This window comes from Diadema setosum, chromosome 8 (genome assembly GCF_964275005.1).
Source record: "Diadema setosum chromosome 8, eeDiaSeto1, whole genome shotgun sequence".
NCBI lineage: Eukaryota > Metazoa > Echinodermata > Echinoidea > Diadematoida > Diadematidae > Diadema > Diadema setosum.
In genome coordinates, this window is record NC_092692.1 from 6,703,061 (window position 1) to 6,726,278 (window position 23,218).

Below are 23,218 nucleotides of genomic sequence, written 5' to 3' on the forward strand. Positions count from 1 at the left end.
CCAAGAGTGATATACAGTACATTATAATTACACCAAGCACACAAACAGACAGACTACCATGACAAGAAGAAACATTGTGAGAAATTTGTATGAAAAAGACACATTACACTACAAATCTAGCTTTTTTAAAAACCTTTTCTTTTCTTTTTTTGCATAATATGTGACTAGAGCAATACATATATTTATGTTGTGCCCACATTTGCCAAATACAAAATGATAAAACAATGAACCGGGAAATAATGCTACTTGTTTGCTACAATGATACTCATTTTCTGCCCTGTAAAAGTAAAGTTCTTTTCTGTTTTAACACAAAGCCTATTCTAAGGAAGAGAGAAAGAGAAAGCAAAACATGTTTTTTTTCTTATTATCGTAGAAGAGTTTGGCATATATCTTGTACGCCATCTGCACTAACAAATGCACCTAGCGTCTTGTCTTCTACTAAAAATATACGATTGTAACATGGAAGATGTCAAAGCCATTTATTGCTTTCAAACCAGTTTCAAGAACTATACAAAAATGAGCATACAAGTCCTCACACCTAGGTGATGCTATGGGGTATGGGGGGGGGGGGGGTCGTCATCATCACGGACTAACTAAATAAACTAGTAAAAACCTGTGAAATCACTGTCATTCCAACTACAGGGGTAAAGCAACTGTCAAGATTATGCATATGTGCAGTCTGTGGTCTATTCAAAATAGAGTGGTTATCACACTTAAAGACCTGGCAATGTGAGACTACCGTGGAGTCTGAAGACCCTGCCCAGCTTGAATATATTCGAGAATTCCCGTAACGAATCGTGTACAGTTTCATTACTGATCTCCGTGAAAGAACACACAGAGCTGAAGACTCTTGATTGGAGTCGGCCATTACTGATAAGCGCATGCTTCGATGCGTTTATTCGCTGACTGGTGCTTATCATGTTTGTTTGGTTTTTTTTTTTACTGTACTCTTTTGGGCCGTGAATCGAATTGGGCCACTCATGAATCCGCACACAGCGCACTCCCGTTATAACAAACACGGTTATAACAAAATTCCAGTTACAACGCAATTAGAATTCAGGCCCGTAGCATTATCGCCTCTATGTTTTTCATTGATTATTTGCTCGCTTATAACGAAATTTTGATATAACGAAAGAAAACTGCCGGTCCCAAGGACTTCGGTATAATGGGAGTCCACTGTACTACCAGGTCTTTAAAGAGAAAGAGGGCGAAGTAAATATATGTTTTGACCCTGGGTAGGTCTATCTGCCTATATATTATATATATATATATATATGATCATTCGCTAATCTCTTGATTAAATCACGCATTCCACAGTATCTTCTAACAAGGAAGGAAAAAATATGTAAATTTGAAGGCTCCGATGAATGTAAGCGCAGAATGCTATGAACTGAAAACTTTAAAAAGCAATAAATGAAATTACCAATGTTTAACAAAATGGAAAGACAAATATACACAGCTGGAATTTAAGTCAGGAAGGCCAGATACTTTCCACGTGACATATACCATTAGAAGAAGACATATTCCAGACTTTCTACCAGTACCACAAGAGTTTCGAATTTTATACAGGAGAAAAAAAAAAAATGAATTATGGGAATAAACTCTTGTTTGGTCATAACACCTCCATTTGGTCATAATATAGCTGGCTGAATGTTGATGATGGTCATATCTAAATGAACCCGTACCGGTCATAAAGGAATCATATTTTAGTCATCTGGTTTTACACAAGGAAATATCATGGAGAAGACAAACAAAACAGAGTGATCACATGCATTCCTACTAAAAGACGGTGATTCAGCATGCCATATCACAATAACGAAAAGACATTCTTTTTTTTCAATGACTGGCTCGACTCCAAAAGGATTTTGTTTTTCAAATATCACCAGAAATGAAATCAGATCACTGAAAATAAATATACTAATAATCCTTTGCATACAGAAGGTTAAACAATTATAAGAAGACCCAGTGTATGACATAACATATCGAGAAGTTGGTGGGTAAACTGAGGGGCTATGTATATCACAAATATTTCTGATTTATTATATCAACAATTATTCATTGCATTTACTCGTAAATACAATATGCAGCAATTTCATACTTGCTCGATCAAAGCGGTGGACAGGTCGTGAGAAAAGAAAAATTACATGTTAACATATTGACTTTGAGATTAATCACCACAAACTAATGAAACATTCATTTATCACTCGCCATTCAAATCTGAGGTTGACAAAAATAAGTTCAAGCGAATACAGCTAGCTAGCTTAACAAAATATTACATCTAAACACAGTCACTGCCTCTAAGGATATACCCACTCCGTCATGTTTACATGAAAAGAAAAAAAGAAATAGGGGCGCTAGGGTGAAAAAAAAAAACTGCGGCAAGACAAAAAAAAAATGTGTAAAGACATTAGGATGAGGTATTCAAATGCTTCAAACATTTACACTGGCTTGTCAGGAGGTTGCTGCACCTAGACACAACTTGAGAAAGCAAAGCACACGCTATACTCTAACTCCTACTGTCCGTATGCTTAGGAAGTAAGGCGTGTAAACCTTATGAGACGAATGAGAGCTATGGACGAATTTCTGAGGTCACAAATCCCTAGACATCATGAGTTGGTGGCTTTATAGTAAAGGGCTAACTAGGGTTAACATATCAACAAAATACTTTGAGAGAGTAAACTTGCAGGTATGTACACATATTAACTTCACAACAATGGGGGAGGGATGTTGGAGTTTTGATTTTAAAAAGGATATGCACACTACATCTCATATCTTCATAATCTTCCAACTTTGCTTCGACCAAGCAATCTGAAACCCAATTCTTTTTAGTTTTGAAAATAATATGCAAACTACATCTCAAGTAATCTTCACAATCATCCAACTTTGCTTCGACCAAGCAACCTGATACCGAAAATGTATCAATATTATTGAATCTCACTTCCTTCCAGAAGTAACCAGAAGTATTCTACCAGTAACCTCCCCCTCAATGAAAACAATAGAACGAAAAAATTCAGACATCTGAAATCAACTCTTTTTCTCATTGGACGAGGTCACCTTTTGAAAGCGTCGGGATGTCACGCACCTACGAAAAAAAACGGAGAGAAACCTCCAGAATGTGTGGCAGTTCCATTCATACAAAGAGATCGTCACAAAAAGACTCAGATGGACTACATAAGCAAGGAGTCCATAATTACAATATCATTGAGAATGGATGAGTAATAAATATATAACTACAACCTCAATGAATGTCGATAAGGTCATACATATAGACATAGACTGCGGCCCTGACAGAAGGGCTGAATACTGGTCGATGAAGGATTACGAGGGGGGAAACAAAAAATCATCTGAAGTAAAATTGATCAAATCTTCGTCAGAACATATACACAAATATGATGAATAACAGCAGTGTTGACACATGAATGGGGTAAGCGTGGAGGAAGGGCAGAATGGAACTCTTCCCGAGGTGGAAACGACACGCCACAAGAACGATATCCTGCTACGCCCAATGCAGCGACAATTCCATCTATGGTGTCCGTAGATCAATAATCCATGATCTCCCCGTCTAATTGTCACCGCATGCTACGCTCGGGATATCATTTTCCATCCTCGTCACTCATCCACATACGTTTCTTGTGGTCACGGCAGTAAAATAATCCTACCACTGCACGATTTTTGGTACCCACTGGCCAGTCCGCGCACATGGCGTCACGACATACGCAGAGAAGGCTATTAGAATCACGTCATGGTTTTTTACCGCTTACATTTAGCTCGTTTTTCAAAGAGGCACAGGTTCCCCAAATATGTTCACAGTTTCTTTCCACACCACTCTATGAATGAATGGTTGGCAATCTCTAATTTTCCCTCTTTTTCTCCCCCAGTGGCATGTTGACATTGGACAGTGTCTCCTTCATTGACTATAGAGGGCAGTCTTCAGCACCAGAGGAAAGATTGGCGATAATAAATACTTCAGAAGGGAAGGAGACACAGACAATATGCATCCATAGTCCACCACACAGAAGGATGGGGGTGGCCATTCATCCCACGAATGACCACATGAAGTGTAACTGTTCAGAATCGTAGTACAATCCGACTCCAGCCCACACAGGGTTCTCACTCGGGTCACTTCTTGTCAGATTTCTGCAAATAAAAATAAGGGAACAGTAATGCCTGGTCATAATTTTGGACCCATCTACACTTGAATGTGCAAAGTGCACTTCTTAAGAGATGTAAAATAAAAAGTGAGCATCTTGTTCAAAGCTAGAAGGTGTTGCACGAGATTTTCAAATCATTTATCCACCAGATTTTGGGGATTTGTATGTGCACAATTTCTTCGGTCACCATTGAGGAAACACCTAAGATTTTCACAGCTGTTTGGATTTTATCCAAGTTTTTGACATGGTAGCTGGATTGCCATATATTACAATGTTACCCTTGTCTGCAATTGATATGTTGACATCTACTCCATATAACTTACAAACAATTAAACATGCAAATGTTCTAATTACAGTTTGTAATAATCTGAAGGCTGTTATTTAATCTCTCGAATAAAGCAAGAAATTCTTATCTTCCACCTCCGCTGGGACCACATAAACTATATCTCAAGTTATCTTATTTGGAGTAAAAAAGAATCATTCAAATCAAAACTACAATCAAGAATAACTGCCTTGAAGAGTCATCCTTAATTACAGTAACATAAGCCATGACAGCATTTGGGAATAAAGTACCAGTGTGTGAAAACAAATCCTTATATTGTACTATTAAAGGATATGCATAGACGCAAGACTGGAAGATCTAAACTTTTGCTTGAGGCTCACCTTTGATTTGTAGAATCTCGTCGTGAGATCTGAAAGACTTCTTCTGCTCTTTGGTCTCGTTGAACCATCTGAGATTGACGGAACAGAAGAGGAGAGGAAATGAATTAGAACATTCTCAGCTAGAAGAGCACTCTTGAGAGTGCAGACATCCACCAAGCAGTCTAATTTCCATCCATACACGCATGCTGAAAGTCTTCCAATTTCCAAATATAGAAGCATTTTGTTTACGTCATCAGCTTCCAGCTGTACAGCGCCTTGCCAGAGCAGAGCATGCGCTTTAGAGCGCGTAGGCAAACCTCAAATATCATTAACTCCCAAGTTCACTGACTCTATTGGCAAAAATATCAAAAATCCTTCAAAAATGAACAACAACAACAACAACAACAACAACAAAAAACCTGGATTACTACCCAAAATTTAATCATCTGTTCCTTGTGTCATTATCAACTTTTCGCACAAGTTTCATCTCCATCTGTCCACAACTTTTTGAGTTAGTTTGCACACAGACAAACAAGAAAACAAACGCTGATGAAAACATTACCTCCTTCCTTGGTGGAGGTAATAAGTATCTCTCTGTGCCCAATTTTCAAACTTCATATATCACTCAGTGATTGATTGATGTTCTGGTATATAGTGCAGCACCACAGTAGCATCAAAATATCACACATACGTATTTTTTGTCGGCACGCATATACCACAATGAAATAAACTGAATGAATGGATAGTGGAATGAATTGACAGATGGACAGACACACAGACAGACAGACAGACAGACAGACAGACAGACAGACAGACAGACAGACAGACACAGACAAATAGCCAGAAGAAGGGATCAAACATGCTGTACGTACCAGACTCTGCCTGAATACTAGCCAAGGAGCCACGGTGAGCAATGTCACCAGCTCCCGGCTGCTCCGCCCCAGACTTCAGGCTAGAACTCGCCTCCTCCTCCTTGGCTCGCCTGAGGTTCTCTATCTCCTCCTGGGCAAACTCAAGCTCCAGTTCTCGCAGCTTCAAGTTCACCTGGAAAAATGTTTGAAGAACAAATCGATGCAAGAGATCAAGGTCAAAAGTGATGAATTTTTGAAATAACAACATCGTAGCATAATGGAAATATTACTTAAAATCAGAGTCCCTTTTTACAAGAGGTAGAAGCTTAGTCACCATTAGATGGCATTTGATGATATAGACAGTGAAACGCAAAAAAAAAAAAAAAAAAAAGCACAAGGAAATGACACAATGTATACATATGCCTATACCAGATGTAATTTGTCACTATCAATGTGTCTTAGCATCGCCATTTCTGAAATTCCAATAGTCATTTGCCAATCCCTTAAAATTGCTCGGACATCTGATATTCTTTACAGTGAACAAAATACACATACAACTACCAATCAAAATATTCCATACTCATTTTAAATAATTCTTGCCATTTCTTCAGTCATTACCAAACTTCCCTCACTACAAAAGAGATAAAAACAAATACTACTTACTATCTTTTAGTCTGTCAATCATAGGAGAGTAATCATTTTTCTACCAATTTTAAAAATTTGGCGGCTAAAAATGAAACCAAAACCAAGATATAAACAAATTTTCTGGACCATATTTCTTTCCAGCAGGCACTGTTCTAATTGGGAAATTATACCCTACATGTAAATGTTGATTTCTCTTTTCTCCTATTTCTATGAAACTACATCTCCCAACTCTCTCTTACTTCGATCACTTTTTGAATGTTTTGGGATGGTTCAATTTTAACAAGTTATATATCATTTCAAAGTTTAGTTTAGAGCTTACTCTTTTAAACTGTGTAAAAAAGTGGAAATTCATTTGGGCCTACTGTTTTTGAGTTTGACTTGGGTGGTCACATATGATATGATGAGCTTTACTACAAACACACAGCATTCCATACTTCAACTGAACTTCACTACTTAAAATAAATTCAACTCAGATCCAGAGTATAAGTCACAAGACTATATAGCTCTTAAAAGGGGATGGTATAGTTTTGGTTGAGATGGGGCTTCAGGGTTTTTTTTTACCTTTTTGTAAAATAATGAGAAACCACTTTTAAAATATGAAAGAGCATACAATTCTAAGACGAATTCAAAGTTTATTTGATGAAAACTGGTTCTGAAATGGCTGGGATGTCCAGAAACAAAGCGATCTTAAAACAAGGTGGGTCCTTCGATACAAGCTTGATGAGAGACTCGCTTCATCCTAACCTACCTGCATCAATTTCACCTCCTCACTGGATTCCTCCTCCTCGTCTGACCCATCTCCCTCACCATCGCTACCACCACCACCTGCTGCCGTGTCTCCGCCCTGCACCATGCCCTCCAGCCGGGCCACCTCCTGCCCCAGGGAGTCCACCCGCTGCCGGTTCTCCACCTGCGCCCGCTGGAGCCGCTCGTAGGCCTCCCGCTGGGAGCGCTGCATTGCCCGCAGGGCCTTGTTCAGCGTAGAGTTCTCCTTGCACTGCTCTGAGAACTTGTGGGAGAGGATCAGCCAATCCTTGTTCATCTGGTCCACCACCTCCCTGCCACGGCAACAAAATCGGAGGAGAAAGACAGACAGGAAAGTGAAAAAACATGAATTTGAGAGAGATGCCAGAGCCAATGGGGGATGATGGTACCCTCATGTATGACTGAAAGATCACCTTTTTTAATCAGGATTTGTCAAGGCAGTATTAAAGACTCCTCCCCCTCCAAAAAACACCAAAAAGCAAAACAAACAAACAAACAAAATGTAAGTTACAGCTTACAAAGCTTGATATATACTACCCTCTTTTTTACCATCTAAGTGATATTCTTTCAGTAATTACAATTTGATTAATTGGTAGTTGAAATATTATTCCTGTTTGATACAACTAACAGCTCACTAACATGAATATACAGAGAATGCGTCTACGGTTGTAACTTACACGTAAACCCTCCAAAAATGGGTATTTTATGCTGCATCATTTTTATCTTTGTTTTTGTTTTTGCTTTGTTTTGTTTTTTAATGGGGGGGGGGGGAATTTCTATCTTACACTATAAGAAGTAGATGTTATCTGCACTTTGCTCTCTGGTTTCCCACAAATTGCCCATGAAATTAAGACTAGCTCACATTTTGGTTCAAATGATTTTATATGAATTGCAACAATCGCTAATGGGAACCATTTCATAACACCTTTTTTTTTCTTAAACATTCCCTTGTGAGATACTCCACATCTCTCTGTATCCCCCTTACCTGTGCCTCTTCATGATGGATTCGACCTCCTTGGGAGATGAATCCCCTGACAACCGTCTCTCTTTCTCCAGCTCTGCCTCGTACGCTCTCTTCACGGCCGATATTGCTACAGAAGAAAACAATGCAGACGTTAATATCAATTTTGTGGATGCTGCGTAAGAAATCTGGGAGCATTTCAACTATCCCTAAAATCTTGACATAATAAAACCTAAACCATCCATGATCACAATGCATTTGCACAAATGCATATGTGAGAGTGTGGGTGTGGGTGTGGGTGTGTGTGTGGGAGGGGGGTGCAGGTATTGAACATGCGAGTTTCTTTGCTCAGTTTACACCCCAAACATACTCTTCAAGCTGATTGTATTAGAAATACAATTGACTTGTTGAAAGTTATGTTAAAATGGTGAGAAATTTTCTGTTTTCCTTTAGTGAGTAAATTTGTTGTCAGCACACCACATCCACTCTGAGCACATCAAGAAAGACTGCTCAATAGGGGCAGAGGTTACTGCATTGCTTCATTGGTTGTACCTGAAGGCGGATACTAACACCAGCATAGGCTGGATACCGGGGCATACAGCGAGGAATAGGGGAGAGTTTGTTTGTTTGTTCATTTTCCATCTGAGAAGATGGCTGGATAGCCCATATTCAGCTATTTTAAGCTGGTCTTCCATGGGGTCCAGTTGGATGTGAGGCGGGACCACTTCACCGGGTTAAACACCCTGCTCTCTGTGATGAATGAATGAAGCGGGATCTTTTACGTGCATGAGTTGTGACTCTCTCACACATGCAGATCTGCACACGGGACCTCCATTTTATGTCCTATAGGAGGAACAATGCCCTATTTGAGGGACATCCGAGGGAGAGTGGGGCGAACTTACCAGTGGTGACAGCCTTGTCCTCATCCTCTTTCTCCTTTCTAAGCACCTGTTCTCTCTCCTCCAGCTCTTGCTGGTGACTACGCTGCATGTCCTCCAGGGCCTTCCTGTGGCTCCGCTGCTGTGCCTGGAGCATCTCATCGCCCTGCTGCTGCTGCGGGGTGGGACGAGAAGGGTTAAGAAGAGTTAGGCACCTCACCTCACATATTATACCACCCTCTCATCCACCCTAACGGAATGCTCGACGTCCAATAGTTTTAACTACCACTACAACTATAGCCTCTTTTGTGCCTGTGTGGGTGCATACATCAACCCTGACATGATTGAATATCCATTGAATGATTGGTTGAGATCAACTCTTCCAGCCTACATACAAGTTTAGTTCAACAATAACAACAACAACAAATGTAATTGGTGTGTATGTGTGTATGTGTGTGTGCTCTTGAGAAGATAAAGCATTTATAATGCAAGTGGCATGATTCCACAAGAAAACCATATAATACTTCAACATTTCTTGCCACACAGAAGCTTTGAATTCAATCAAATAAAGTTCTACTGTACAAGCCCCAGTAAACCTAAGCCACTTCATTCACATGTGGGCAATGGCAGTCATAAAATCGTACAGTGACAATGTCATGATCTCTTATGAGAAAAACCTATGCCTTAAATTTGGAGCCAGAGTAGCAATAGCTGACCACTGGTTACACCAGTGGTCAGTTGGAAGATTTCGCGAATGCATTTCATGCGCATGCTATTTGTTCTGTGCACAAGAATTGCAAATAATCACATATCTACGTAATCAAGGATGTACCATACATCCTTGATGTCATCAATTTATCATACTCATAATGAAAAATATTTCTTTTATTTGTAGAATAGTTGCACTGACATGAAAGCCACAACAATTTTTGTGTATGCCAGATAGAATATATTGCAGTGTTAAGCAAGTTTATTTTGGTAAACAGTATTTATAAGCTTGATGATATGAGATGTTCCTATACGAGTTGCAAAGCTTGAGAGATAATTCGAGTATCTTCTTTAAATCTACCTACACACAATGGCTATAGCACTATGAGAAGAAAATGTGCATTTCCAGGGAAAGACAAAATCCTAACCTACAACAGCAAGTAGCTGAAGCACTGACAGTTTACCATGGCTACAATATCATGCTAGACTACATTTAAAAGAAGAAAAGTTGTTCTTTTCTAATGTCTAAATATATATTTCCATTAATGATAACATATGATCATCACAGTCCCTATTAATAAAATGTTTTGGATGGTTTACATCAATATTAATTTTAAACACTCACTGATTGTGACTATGAAATTTGACTGGAAAGATATTGAAATCAAACATTATATGTTTGTACTCTTTTTAAATGTTTTTCTCCAAAGCCATGCCCCTATATTAATATTTAATTTTTAATATCTATCAAATTGCCTATATGTGCCTTTATGGTAAAAAAGAAAAAAAAATCAAGCAGGTTGGGAATTCAGAAGACATTCTGATTTTTAGTTAATTAAATAGCCCATCCTTGTCAACCACAGAAATAACAGTAAGAAGTAAGTTCTTGGTAAGAATTACACGCTAATTTTGGTTGGTAAATGTAACATGTCTGCACTTGTCAATCTAGAAAAACAAAACAAAACAAGAAGTCCTATGACTGCCATTGCAATGATATATCAGAGATTTTTTTTTTTTTTTTTTTATTATTCATTATCTCAGCTACACTTATACCACTGCAGTACTACATTCATCATTACACCAGAATATGGCCAAGATTCTATTCTTTATTTCTAGCCGTGTGTGTGTGTTTCTTTCAATACACAATAGCTACCTGAATTCTGAACTAGCGAACTAGAAGAAACTAAGTAGAATATCTAAGAAGAGTCATCGACAAAGATGCAACATGTCTAATTTGAGAATTATAAATATATGGGAACCTCCTGTAGTGGTAATATTTCTGCATCATCTGATACAATATTAGTCTACACTAACATGCTTTTCTAATGTTACACGCTGGATGTGCTTCAACACTCATGGATGCACTCCCTCATGGACATATAACTTATCTTTCTTGTCTTATAACTTATCTGTTGAAGACTAGTCCCAAGTATACTCGGGCAAGCGTCTATGGGAAATGTGTGTTGTAACCAAAATCAGCCTTCCTCAATGAGTTAAATGTAATGGCTGATAAAGTTTCAGTTTCAAAATGGTGGCCTAGCGACTAAAATCTCTGACACGCTCTGTTCCCTGATGCAGAGACTCCAACTCTCCCGTTTTCGACGGGAGATCTCCCACCGAAAACCCATTTTTGCAAAATCTCCCGTTCTCCCATTTGAGATTTAATTTCTCCTGCCCTGGCTCTTTGTCTCCCGTTTGAAAGGATTTCTTACATATTTCTATCGTACGTTGAAAAAAACAAGCCTTAGATAGCACCAGAGAGCATCTAGAACCGTGGGAATTTCGCGCTTCGCACACATCAACTTTCAGTCTCCCGTTTGCTAGGGGTTTCAGGCGGGAGAATCTCCAGATCAGAAGGTACTTTGGGTTGGAGTCTCTGCTGATGGTGAATGACACTGTTCTCCAGTGGCTCAGGAAAGATTGTGAATTTCAAATTCATTTGATATTCTAATAATATCAATTTTGCATGAAATGAAAAGCAATTAATGGTAAGCTTATTATGCATTTTTGTGCAATATCTATAATGATAATGCTCTTTAGTAGTTTACTGCATTTGAATTTCACTGGTCAATCTTTAGCTTTTTTTCATATGCACATGATTACCCTAAAGAATAAATGTACATTTCAGATAAATACTGGAAAAGTTACGTTATCTTGCTGTCGTATACCATGCTCTTATTTTGCCACCAAGTTATATTTTTTGACATCCCTTACAATGGTTTCTTTTTTTCTCTAATCAAAAAATGAAAGTGCTAAAAAGTGGAGTGTCTTGATTGTATCAACTAAATAGAATTGTTCTTTGTCACTCAGAGAGCAAGAGTTAATTTGTAAGCTAAAAAATAATCAATGTCAAATTATATTTTTCCCTCCTAAAACACTTCTAAAAATCATATTTTTCTTCCATGTCTTTGTAGATGAAATCATCTCAAGATCCAAAATGTTTTATTTCTTTCATGTTTTGATAAGTCCACACAATGCACTGGTTAGATATTAATCTGTAACTTGCAAGCAAAGTCATGCTTTTGAAATGAAGCTGTTAATAGATCACATTCAGAAAAAAACAGTAACAAAATGCAGGAAGTTTAATTATTAGCTATCATGTTGAGGCTTTATATGTCTCACATTCTCATTGTTCCTTTTATTTTCTGAAAGAGGAAGACTGGCAACTGAAAATCATAAATGAGACTCAAAACACAACTTAATGTTAACCAAAAAACAAAGTGAAACATAAAGTACAAACAAAACCAACTGATCAACTGGCATCCAGGTTTTCTCATGTTATCAATTAAATTCTGATTCAAAAGGGAGCAAATCAGCTTTATTTCCACTATGCTACATTACTTGTTCGATATGTGCCTGGTAAAAAGTGAAAAATTAAGAATACACTGGAGGTAAAAGCACATTATATTTTGAGATGTGATGGCGCAAAAAAAAAAAAAAAAGAATATACATGTATTTTTTGTGCTCATGAGAATGTTCCATGTGAATACGAAAAAAAAAAATGACAATAAATAGTACTTACCTATGGAGCAATCGGGCACAGATTCAAACGACATTTCATGAAAAAAGTGACAAGGACAGAACTGAAGTGAGTGAAAGCAAGCTGTGTTAGAAAGCATTGATACCATGATTTGAATTTTTTAAAGAAAACAAATATCTGGAACGGATGGGACGATGCATGCCACACATTGGGACAAACCAAAACTTCAAACAAAATGGGGAGGAAAAGAAACAAAATTGGGGTGGGATGGAAACAACACGACCACTCTCCGACCTTCAAAATGGGCGAGAACGTGGTGGGGTTCGACAAGGCGACGTAGGTTGGACTGGACAACAACAAAGACAAGACACATTCTGTTCTATGAGTGGTGGCTTTCCCCAGCCTGAACAATCTGCATGCAAATGCCAAGCGAAACAAGCAAGGTTCTCTGACACGGTGCATATTACCGATTAAAAGCTGACATCTGGTGCATGTATTATGGTATTGATGAGCTTGTATAAGTAGCACAAGTTGGCGTGAGTCACACGTTACTTGGGACTCCAATGGCTGCACTGACCCGTGCCACATGACACCCTTTGTCTTGCGTGCCTTTCTTTAGATCTAGAGAGGATTGGATGATTAGAGGCATGCAGGAAGCGATGCAGGCAAAGAAGGCGTGTCTTCAATCTTGAGTGGGCAAGGCTCGGGCTCTTACCTTGGCCTCCTTCACCAATCGCTTGGTCTGTGCCTCGTGGTGTCGCTCCATCTCGGCGATGCTGGTCTTGTATTTCTGGTGGGCTTTAACCAGCTCCCGCTGCCCCCTGTCCTCCGCCTCCCCCAACAGCCGCTCGTAGTGGGCATGCAGCTGCTCAAGCTCCTGCTGGTAGCATGTGGTGATCGTCTGGATGCCCTCGGCAATGTGACCCAGTTTCATCTCATGGTAGCGAACCAACTCCAAGATGTCTGATTTCATGCTGTTCAACTCTTGCTGAGCCTCCCGGATCTCTCTGTGCCCCTTCCTGAGGTGGGTCTGCAGACCCTTCTGATCAAGAGTTTCATCAGACCTACCCATCCTCTCTATGTCTTCTTCAAGGCCCTTCACTGCAGCATTGGCTGTCAACAGTCGCTGCCTCAGCTGGATCAGTTCCTGCTCATGGACCTTCCGCTCCCCCTTCAGAATTGCCTCGTAACGCTCTCGCACCATAGCTATATTGCGGGAGTGTTCTGCTGAGATTCTCTCAAGAGTGGAAGCCCTTTGACGAACAGCACCCGCCCAATTCCCCCCAACCCCTTCACCACCTTCCCTGCTTTCTTGACACACATCTGTCGTGGACTCGGAGGGATCCGAAACACCAATGGGATCCTCAAGATCAAAAAAGTCACGAGGCAGCAATCCACTGATGCTATTATTGTTCTGGTTGCTGTTCCCTTCAGCCAGCAGACTAAGCTCACTCCGAAAATGAACAACCAAACCAGACAGAACAGCCTTCATTAGGACCAGAATGGCTACCTCCTTCTCCAGGACTCCTTCGTGGTCTTCTTCTAAGCCCTTGGTTGTGCCATTCTTCTGGTTTTCTTTGGTGTGTGCTGTTTTCTTCCTCTTCTTACACTCTTCTATCTTGTCATCACCTTCATCCTCACTCTCCTGGAGGTAGTCCCAGTACTTCTGTCTGATGAGGCCACTGGTGGCTTCAAGCTGTCTAGCAATGGCATCCCTGATCAAGTTAAACCTGTGCGTGCCAACATCCTTGAGATAAACAAGAATCCGCTTACACTTCTGCTCTTCCACATCAATCTTTTTGACAAAGTCTTCAATGGTCACATTTACACACTGCAGTGCCTCTGCAAGGACCAGCTCACTACTCACACACTCCATGGCAACTCGCAGGGCTTCTTCGTAAGCAATACCCTCCGCAAATGGTGCCAGGTCCGCCTCAAGGCCAAGACCAGAGTCATTCTTGCCACCAGACCTCTGAGACTGTGTTCTACTTGGCTGCTTTGTCTTTGCCGCAGACTTCTTACTTTCTGACTGACACTCCTCCTTCTTGGCGGCTGTTTCTTCAGCAAGGTCTTTGGCAAGATCATCGCAAGCTTCTTCCAGCTGCTTCTCCAGTGCGTGGGAGTACTCCCAATTGTTGGTGAAGAATGTCGTGCAAGCAGAGTACACGGCACTGATTTCGTGAGAACCTATGACATTGCCATGCTCCGCTGGCTCTTTCATAGAGAGAAATTCGCTCTCTGCCTCCTTGGTAATGGAACCAGAAAGACCACCAGCAAAACCTGACACATCTCCACCGTCCCCTACAGACCTAACATCTTCTGATTGCTGCTCTTCAGCTTCCAACATTCTATGACAGGACAACAACTTAGCAACATCCTCCTCAGCACAACCTTGCCCAGACATGTCCTCAAGAAACGAATTCAAGTACTCAACTTCAAGGAGACAATGACCATACCGAATTCTCTGCAGTTTCTCATTCCCAACAAAACTGGATTCATATGATTTAGTTGGAAATTTCATGAAGGAACCGAAACGAAGATCAGACACCTTGCCCGACCTCGGCGAGATGTCTGGTGAGATTGTTGGGCTTGTTGGGAAGAACAAGGGACTGGTAGGACAGCTAATGGGAGACTTGGGGCATTCCCCATCAGAAAAGTGTGCAACATCTCCTGACAAACCATGAATGATAGACTCAGAAAACTCTGTGAGGGATTTTCTCTTACGCTTGTCGAGAGACTTCAGCTGTGAGATCAAAATATCAAGAGCTTTATCAAGTGTGTGGCATGCATCCAGGACATGGACAGCAGCGACAGATGATGGGGCAGCAGTGGTGCTTTTGTCAGTGGGATTAGCGGCAGTGTTAGTTGGTCCCTTATGTACCCCAGGGGAGTCAGTACCTCCAAGCCCAATGGTTTGCTGGAATTTGGCTGGTAGTATGCGAACAAGGTGTTGGCGACATTGAGTGAGTACACTGTGTGTTTGGCGGGCTGAGGATTCAGAATGGGACTGTACCTTCTCCATTTGTTGTCTGAGAGCTAACACCTCTCGCTGAAGGCCACGAACCTGGTCCTTGAGCTTATTCTCGGCTATGCATTTGGCTTGGTAGGCCTTACGCTTTTCAAGCTCTCTGGTAGTAACATCAACCAGACGGTGGGTCACCTGCTTCAGTTTCTGCTCCATCTCAGCCAGGCGGGACTCCAGAATCTTGATCTTAGAGCTCCCATCTGCACCATCACTGGATGGGCAGTCGGAGCTGTCGGACGTGTCTGAGATATCAGCCTGCTTGGGGGCAGGAGTGGTTACTCCTGCAAGCTGATTAATGGAGGAATGAGATGAGGGTGAAGAAGAAGAATTGACAGACACATCATGATCAACACTGGAGAGATTACTAGATGGACTGGCTTGCTCTATAGCCTCCATGTGCTTTTCAACAGACTCAATCTTTCCCTCTAATGCACTGGCTTTTTGCTGCTGGCGTTGAATGCGACACTCAGCGCTCCCTAACACCTCCTCCACTTCCTTGAGCTGGCTGTGGATGCCACTGCTTGGTGAAATGCATGTTGTGCCACTCTCTGCCCCTAAATGAACCCTATGAACACTACTATTACCACCACCACCAAACGAACTCCACCCAGCCTCCGCGGAGGCCAGGTCTCTCACCTTGCGTTCGGCGGAACCCAATTTGCTGGTAAGGTCTTGGATTCGTCTCCCCATCAGCTCCAGCTGCTCCTGTTGGCTCTTCTGCTGCTGCTTGCTCTCCTCAATGCTCTGCATGTGCTTGAGCTCCAGAGCATCATAGTTATCCTGAGATGTCTTGAGTTCTGCTCTCAGTCTCTTGAGCTCCTTCTCACCCCGCTCAGCTTTCTGTCCCAGCTGCTCCACTTGCTGAGTCATGGCCAGAAGCTTCTCCCCTCCCTCCCGCTCCTGCTTGGCAATCTCTTCCTCCCTCTGAGTAGCCCTCGACTGCTGTGCAATCAGCTTCCGCTCAAGCTCCATCCTTTTCTCTTGCTCTTCTGCCAGCAGCTGCTCCTTCTTGAACATGTCATCTGTGTACACCTTTTGCACCTTCTCCACCTGAGCTTTTAAAAGGAGGTTCTCCTTCTGCACAGCTTCCAATTTGGATGCCTCGGTGGCTGCACTTGCAGCATTCTGAGAGGCCTGCCTCAGTATCTCAAGTTCTGATTTTACTGTTTCTAGCTCTGTTGCTGTTTGCTTGGCAGACTCTTCCAAGTCCAATTTACTTTGTAGCACACATTCTAGGTCTCCTTCCAGAGTGCTTTTGGAATCTTCAGACTGCTTCAGCTGCTTCTTCATTGTGTCAATGTCTACCTGGAGTTTGCTGGACTGCTCCAACAATGACAGCCGGTCCATATCAACCCTCTTCACCTCGCTCTGTAGCTTTTCTACCTCTTTGTTCTTCCCCTGCAGTAGCTCCATCAAGTTCTTCACGTCCTCTTGAGTATGTGGCTCTTCACTCTTATCTGCTATACTGCGGAGCTGCTCTTCAAGCTCATGTATGGTCCTTTCCAATTTCTGCTTCTCCGACAGCTCACCACTGAGCTTGTCTTCTGCTTGCTTTCTCTGGGAAGACTCATTGTTCAGCTGCGTATTCAATGTCTCAACCTGGGCCACAGCCTTGTGGAGTTTCTCCTCGAGTTCACCAACAGGACTGGTTGCAGCCTTATCTCCCTGGCCTTCCAGGATAAACTGGGCTGACTCCGTGCACAGGTTATCATACTTCTTCTGCAACTCAGACCTCTCTGAGTACTCCTCCTCCAGTTGTTCACTGAGTTGTTCAATCTGCTCGTCCTTCTCTGATAGCTCCATCCTGAGGTCAGCCAGCTCCGACTCCAGCTCACTTTCCGTTTCCACGTTTGGGGCACTTTGAGTCGTCTCCTTCTTGGCCTCAAGCTGCTGCTCTGTCTCCTCCAACCTGACCTGGAGCTGCTTGTTGGCCTCCTGCAGCTCCTGCAGTCTCTGGGTCTGGGACGAGGAGCCTTCGTCGCCCTTGGCTTCCAGCCTTTGCTTGTACCCTTCCATCTTAGCAATGAGCTTCTTGATGATTTCCTGAGATTCTTCCTGGTTCTTCTCGAGTTGCCTCATGTGCTTCTGCTGGCTACCTGAGTCTGCTTCCCATTTCTTCATTACCTCCTTCGAATCCTTCTTCTCCATCTCGAGTACTTCAATCCGTTGGTTCAGTCTCTCAATCATTGTCAGAGCTTTGTCCCTCTCAGTCTTCAGAGACGAGCGTGCCTTGCTCACTTCCGTCTCGCTCTCCTGGAGATCCCCGACGAGCTTCTCGAAGCGTGACTGGAGAGTCTCGCATTCTTTGCTGCGTTTCTCCAGTGAAGAGGTAGAATTTTGCAGCTTCTCATGAAGATCTTCCTTCTCATGTTTGAGCAGCTCACTGGCATTCCTAGCTTGCTTCACTTCCATTTGGAGTGTCTGGTTGTGAAGTTCCACTTGGCTCAGTTTCTTCACCACTGTTTCAAGCTGCAAAAATATAGATTGGTGTAAAACAGAAATGATGTGAACAAAGACATCCATTTGCCTGAGCAGGAAATCTCATAATTTCCCTAAAACATAAATAGTGCTGAATACAAACATTTGTTTAAAACATACAAACAACAAACAAACAAACAAACATCAGAAGCTTTCTGAATAACGAATGTAGTTACAAATTAGTGGAATAATTTCATAACAATTAATCATTAGGCTGAACCAAACGAGCAAGGCATATTTTCTATTCATTCATCAAAAACCATCCATAGCTCATAATAATTTGTACAACTCCATAAATTTCCAGAAGTGGAAGTTGATGTCATAAGCAAGATTACATATTCTAAAAACAGACATTGAAATTAAGGGGGGGGGGGGAAGAAATTGCAAGGGAGAAACAAGAAATTGGAAATGCAACAGTATACTGATATTCTGGAGTGTTTGTTGATGTTGCTCCCTTAGATCTATGCTTCTTTTTGCCTCTGTGGGAGGGAAAAATAGCCACTCTCACCACCCGCAGATGACATTCCGCTCGCATGTAGCATACCTGGGAAACCAGGGCCTTCTGCTCGTTCTCGTTGTCAGGCGAGGGTGTCTTCCTGACTCCGCCGAGATTCGTCCTCGATTGGATGCTCTCTGTCTGGATGTTGTCCACCACTGGCTGGTCCGGCTTGAGACTGTCCGCCTGCAGACCAGAGAAAGTTGTCCAGACATCAGAGAAAAGATCATTAGGCCTGAGCATTAATGCTTTCAACTTTGAAATACATGTAGATCTCTTTCTGGAGGATCGAGGGATGAGCTTCTCTGGTTACCTGCTCCTCTTGAACACATCTCCACACTGGCATTCCAGTTTGTTCTTTATTAGTGGGTGCAATGTTTTGCAAGCCTTTGTCTCAAGAATATGAATACAATTTTTTAGCATATCTGCAAACTGGTCTATGGATGTACTGGTTCATGTCATGAGCAAGACACCTATTCTTATTCGCATACCCTCGAAAATTTTCACGTTTCAACTCTCTACATTCTAACAGCAAGTGGTCCTTATCATTGATAAAATATTTGTGAAATATTATCTCCCAAAAGTATGAAATGATGAAAGAAAACATATTCAAGACAATTACGGAACACTGTTAACCACTGAATAAGTTTAATAGAGATCATGGAAGTACAAGGGTAAAAATGAAGCAACATCATACTCCCTGACACTTTGAAAGTTAATTCCAAATACAAAGGACTTCCATGAGGGCTATTACAGTATTAGTTCAAAGTATATGATATCACAAGAGAACCTTTAAAAAAATAAGCCAGCAAAGAATTATTGCTGATTATGATTTCAATTATCCACCCACATACACAACTTTGAAACACATGCAAACATACACAAGCACACACACACATACACACACACACACAGACACACACACACAATGTAGCATATGAACGTAAAATCATACACTGTATGCAAACATAAAATCGCACGAGGGTATAACATTTATAAACACACAGACACACAACCACACACACAGATGCAAGTCTGGTTTAAATTCAACCAGTTCATTGACAAGGGTTATCAGCTGAAGCAAGCACAAGCAAAATTATGTAGTGATGCCTTTTGCTATCAACAGGCACGCTCAGAAGCTGTAGTGTCTGAATGGCTATTTGGATGTCTGCCTCCAATGGAGTTATGAACAAGCTCACGTAAACACATTTACCTCATTGTATGATGCCCATGCATAGTGAAGTGTAAACGACACACTCTGATAAGACATCTTCAATATGATTCCCAACAGCTGTGAGAGTGTAACTGCGACCACGTAGAAGAATCTACCAGATACGGTCAGAAACCTGGAAAGAGCCTCGTAGGAATCCCTTGCTCTCAAGACTTAAGTCCCCTGTAGACTACAAGGAATAGGCCCCCCATACAGATGGGGGAGTTCCATGGAAGTCTACTCCTTTTCCTGAAACTCAACACTGGTCCATACCAGCACATGTAATGGCATTGGTATATCATAGCCGGATGGACTGATAAAGCAGGAAAGCCTTCCTCTGAGGTTTCAAGATACTGCAAATATTTGTTTGCATACAGCCAGTTTGCAATCAGTACCTGTTTGCGCTCTTGAGGTACGCAAGACAATGTCTATAATATGGCAGACAAGCCCTACCCCCACTTGCATTTATTTTGGACGTGAGAGTCAAAGTGCATCGAACATTCCCCTGAGCATGAGAGTCTCACCTAAAGGGCACTATGAGCACAGTTGGACTAATACAGATTTTCCTGACACACAATTTGCAAAATTTGGGTAATCCATGTCAAATTAAAGTGATTTTGCCATCAAATGCAATTTGATTATCACTTTCCCCCAATCTTATCCTTCTCTAGAGAATAATTTGGTCCTCCCTTGGGACAAGTTTGGCAGTTTCTCTGCTGAGATAACTATCAACATCTATTTAGCCCTTTATAAGTATAGATCTATTAACCACAAATTTGTGCAAACAGATTCATGTTTCTTCCTAGGTTACATTTGCAGATGAAGAAAAAAATGAACAAACAATAGTTTTATTTAAAAAAAACCTATCCCTAGAAGAAATCATCACCATCAAGGTTCAATGAAAAAATTAGTGATATCTCCTAATATTTGCTGCTTTATTGTGAATTTTTTTTTTTTATGGTAGGGTGTTTTGTAATACAGCTAAACTATACATATGCATCAAATGTGATAATTTGAACATTATTTAATCACTGCTCCCAATGGTAAATAGTGGCTTTAATTTCCCCATCCCTTCTCACTCAAAAAAAAAAAAGAAAAAAAGAGAAAAAAAAGGGGGGGGGGGATGGTTGACAAACACAACCCGGCCGTGGACTGAATGGGTCAATTACATGACACCACATACAAACAGTTTTTATTGTTCACTGACTACACTGAGTTGGAAGAGGGGAAAACTTGGCAGTTCTGGCTCTAAGAGGGGGCAGAAAACGTGAGAGGAAAGAAAGGGGGGGGGGATGAGATGAAGAGGTGGTGGGGTGTTATGACCAAGAGAGAGAGAGACAAATTGATAGACTCATCATTATCAGTACCCATGATGCTTACAAAAACAGACACAAGAGACAGTAGGCACCATCTATGGAATACATAGAAGAAAGCATAACGTGGAAAGACATGGTGAAACAGATACTGTAAGAGTGGAAATTTTTGCATACTTTACTCACCATGAAACTAGTGTGAAAGCAAATGCGCAGTTTTTTTTTTGCTTGTTATGTGTAGAATTATTTCATATCTTTTGATTTCTAAGTGCAGCTTTTTGTGTACAGGTATAACTACTGATTTATTTGTAATCTTCTTTACACTGGCCGTCCTGTGGTGCTAGTAAATTTGCTGCCATACTGTTACTGTTTACCAAAACATGTGCTGCCAAAGATCTGAGCTATGGTAGCAATGGTGATCTGAATGAACTGTTCACTCAATTGTCGTGACTGTCCACGAAATTAAAAACATGCGAAATTCACCTTCCTTGGCCCAATGTGACAAATCACTTGCAAGAAAACTTTCATTTTTACAGTATCTCGGTGAACATTTGAAGACACTTAGATATAAACAAACATCAATAGTTAAGAAATGAAGAATAAGAAAAAGGAACAATTCATGTGACAGATAAATAGACATGAAGGGCAAGACAGACATACAGACTGACAGGTAATAAAAACATTAGAACTTCAAGTGCCTAAAAAAATTGCCCCCCCCCCCCGCCCCATAAAGAGAGACAGCAATGAAGAAAGATGAAGAAATCAGTGTATACTGTCTTGATACACTGAGACACATGTCATGGGAAAGACGGATCAGTAGGCAGAGATATGGGAGTACAGATATACCTTGCTAAATCCACAGATCAAGGGGAGAGGAGGGCAGAAGGGGAGGGATAGACTGGGGAAATGCACCACACATGACACCGAGGTTCACTGGCAGTGTGATAAACTCTGAATCATGGCAATAGGAGCACAATGATTTATACTGACACGGGGGGGGGGGGGGGATTCAACTATTGTGTCTCTCTCTCTGCCCCCATCTTTCTGTATTGTTACCCCTGCTCCTGTCATGAATACAAACAGCAGATTTCACAAGTCATGTAATGACTTTCTTCTCTTCCCCCCCACCATTACTTTCTCTCCCAGGACTCAGACCTTTTCCAATGTCAGATCTTAAGCATATCCAGGGCCTCTCACTGCTATGCATGGTGTTTATTTTGGCAGTTCAGCACGGTGCATTATAAACCAGATACGCCTCATAAATGTCTAGAGCAACAACATAAAAATGTTCCCTTTCTCTCAAAGTCTGGACTGATACAAACAATAAAAAAAAAAAAAAAAAAACTGGGTTTTTGTTTTTTCTCTTATCTGGACACCAGTCCCTCTATAAACAACACACCAATCCAGGAAGGCTGATGAAGAGAGATCTTTAATGGTTAACTTTGTCAAAGATTGATGCATGCTGCAAATTGCATCAATAAATGTAAAATAAGCAGCTGACAGCCTGGCAGTAAGGCTAAGTCCCTCCTGAGAAGGTTGTTCCTCAAGGATATATGTCAGCAGTTACGTGGGAAAGTCTAGCTAGTACAAAACACTGAACATCGACTTCTGCCAAAGCCACATGCTTAGTTTCACGATAAACTATATCCTCATCATCATAGTCGCAGCTCACGTCTGAAATACTGCAGCTCCTGCTGCTCGTCTGGATTCACATTAGTCACACAGACAACGATGGAATATTCCAAAAAGTCTGGCACTAAAGCTAATATTTGCTAAGAGGCCAGAGTGAGACAGTCATCGCCTGAGAATGGACTGACTGGCCATCGGGATGTTACTTTCACTTCCAAGTCACACTGTACAAGCAAATAAAACCGCTGCACATGTTTGTAAACATACAGTATCCAGCAGAATCATACATATTCACACTCAAACTAATGACATAATCCCACACGTGAGGGCTTGAAGTAATGTGTTTGAATGTTTGATGTTAGGTGTTTACATGTTACACCTGTAGGTTGATACTCCCCCAACTCATGCATCTGACATTATTTGTTGAAATCAAACAACTGTGAGCATCTGCTTTAGTCTGGGAATCTGTCTACTCCTTATATTCTA

At 41.3% G+C, this 23,218-nt stretch overlaps 1 protein-coding gene across 1 annotated transcript in view; it reads right to left on the reverse strand.

Moving 5' to 3' along the window:
• Nucleotides 1-2,960: 2,960 nt before the first annotated feature.
• LOC140231622 (uncharacterized) overlaps nucleotides 2,961-23,218 on the reverse strand; it is a 155,962-nt gene continuing 135,704 nt past the window's right edge. The window contains exons 12-19 of the mRNA XM_072311772.1: nucleotides 18,629-18,766; nucleotides 13,297-18,075; nucleotides 8,918-9,068; nucleotides 8,040-8,145; nucleotides 7,038-7,347; nucleotides 5,666-5,837; nucleotides 4,815-4,882; nucleotides 2,961-4,137 (exon numbers count right to left, since the gene is read on the reverse strand). Coding sequence (XP_072167873.1) covers nucleotides 4,120-4,137; nucleotides 4,815-4,882; nucleotides 5,666-5,837; nucleotides 7,038-7,347; nucleotides 8,040-8,145; nucleotides 8,918-9,068; nucleotides 13,297-18,075; nucleotides 18,629-18,766 — 5,742 coding nt within the window. The 3' untranslated portion in view covers nucleotides 2,961-4,119. The remainder of the gene's footprint in view (nucleotides 4,138-4,814; nucleotides 4,883-5,665; nucleotides 5,838-7,037; nucleotides 7,348-8,039; nucleotides 8,146-8,917; nucleotides 9,069-13,296; nucleotides 18,076-18,628; nucleotides 18,767-23,218) is intronic.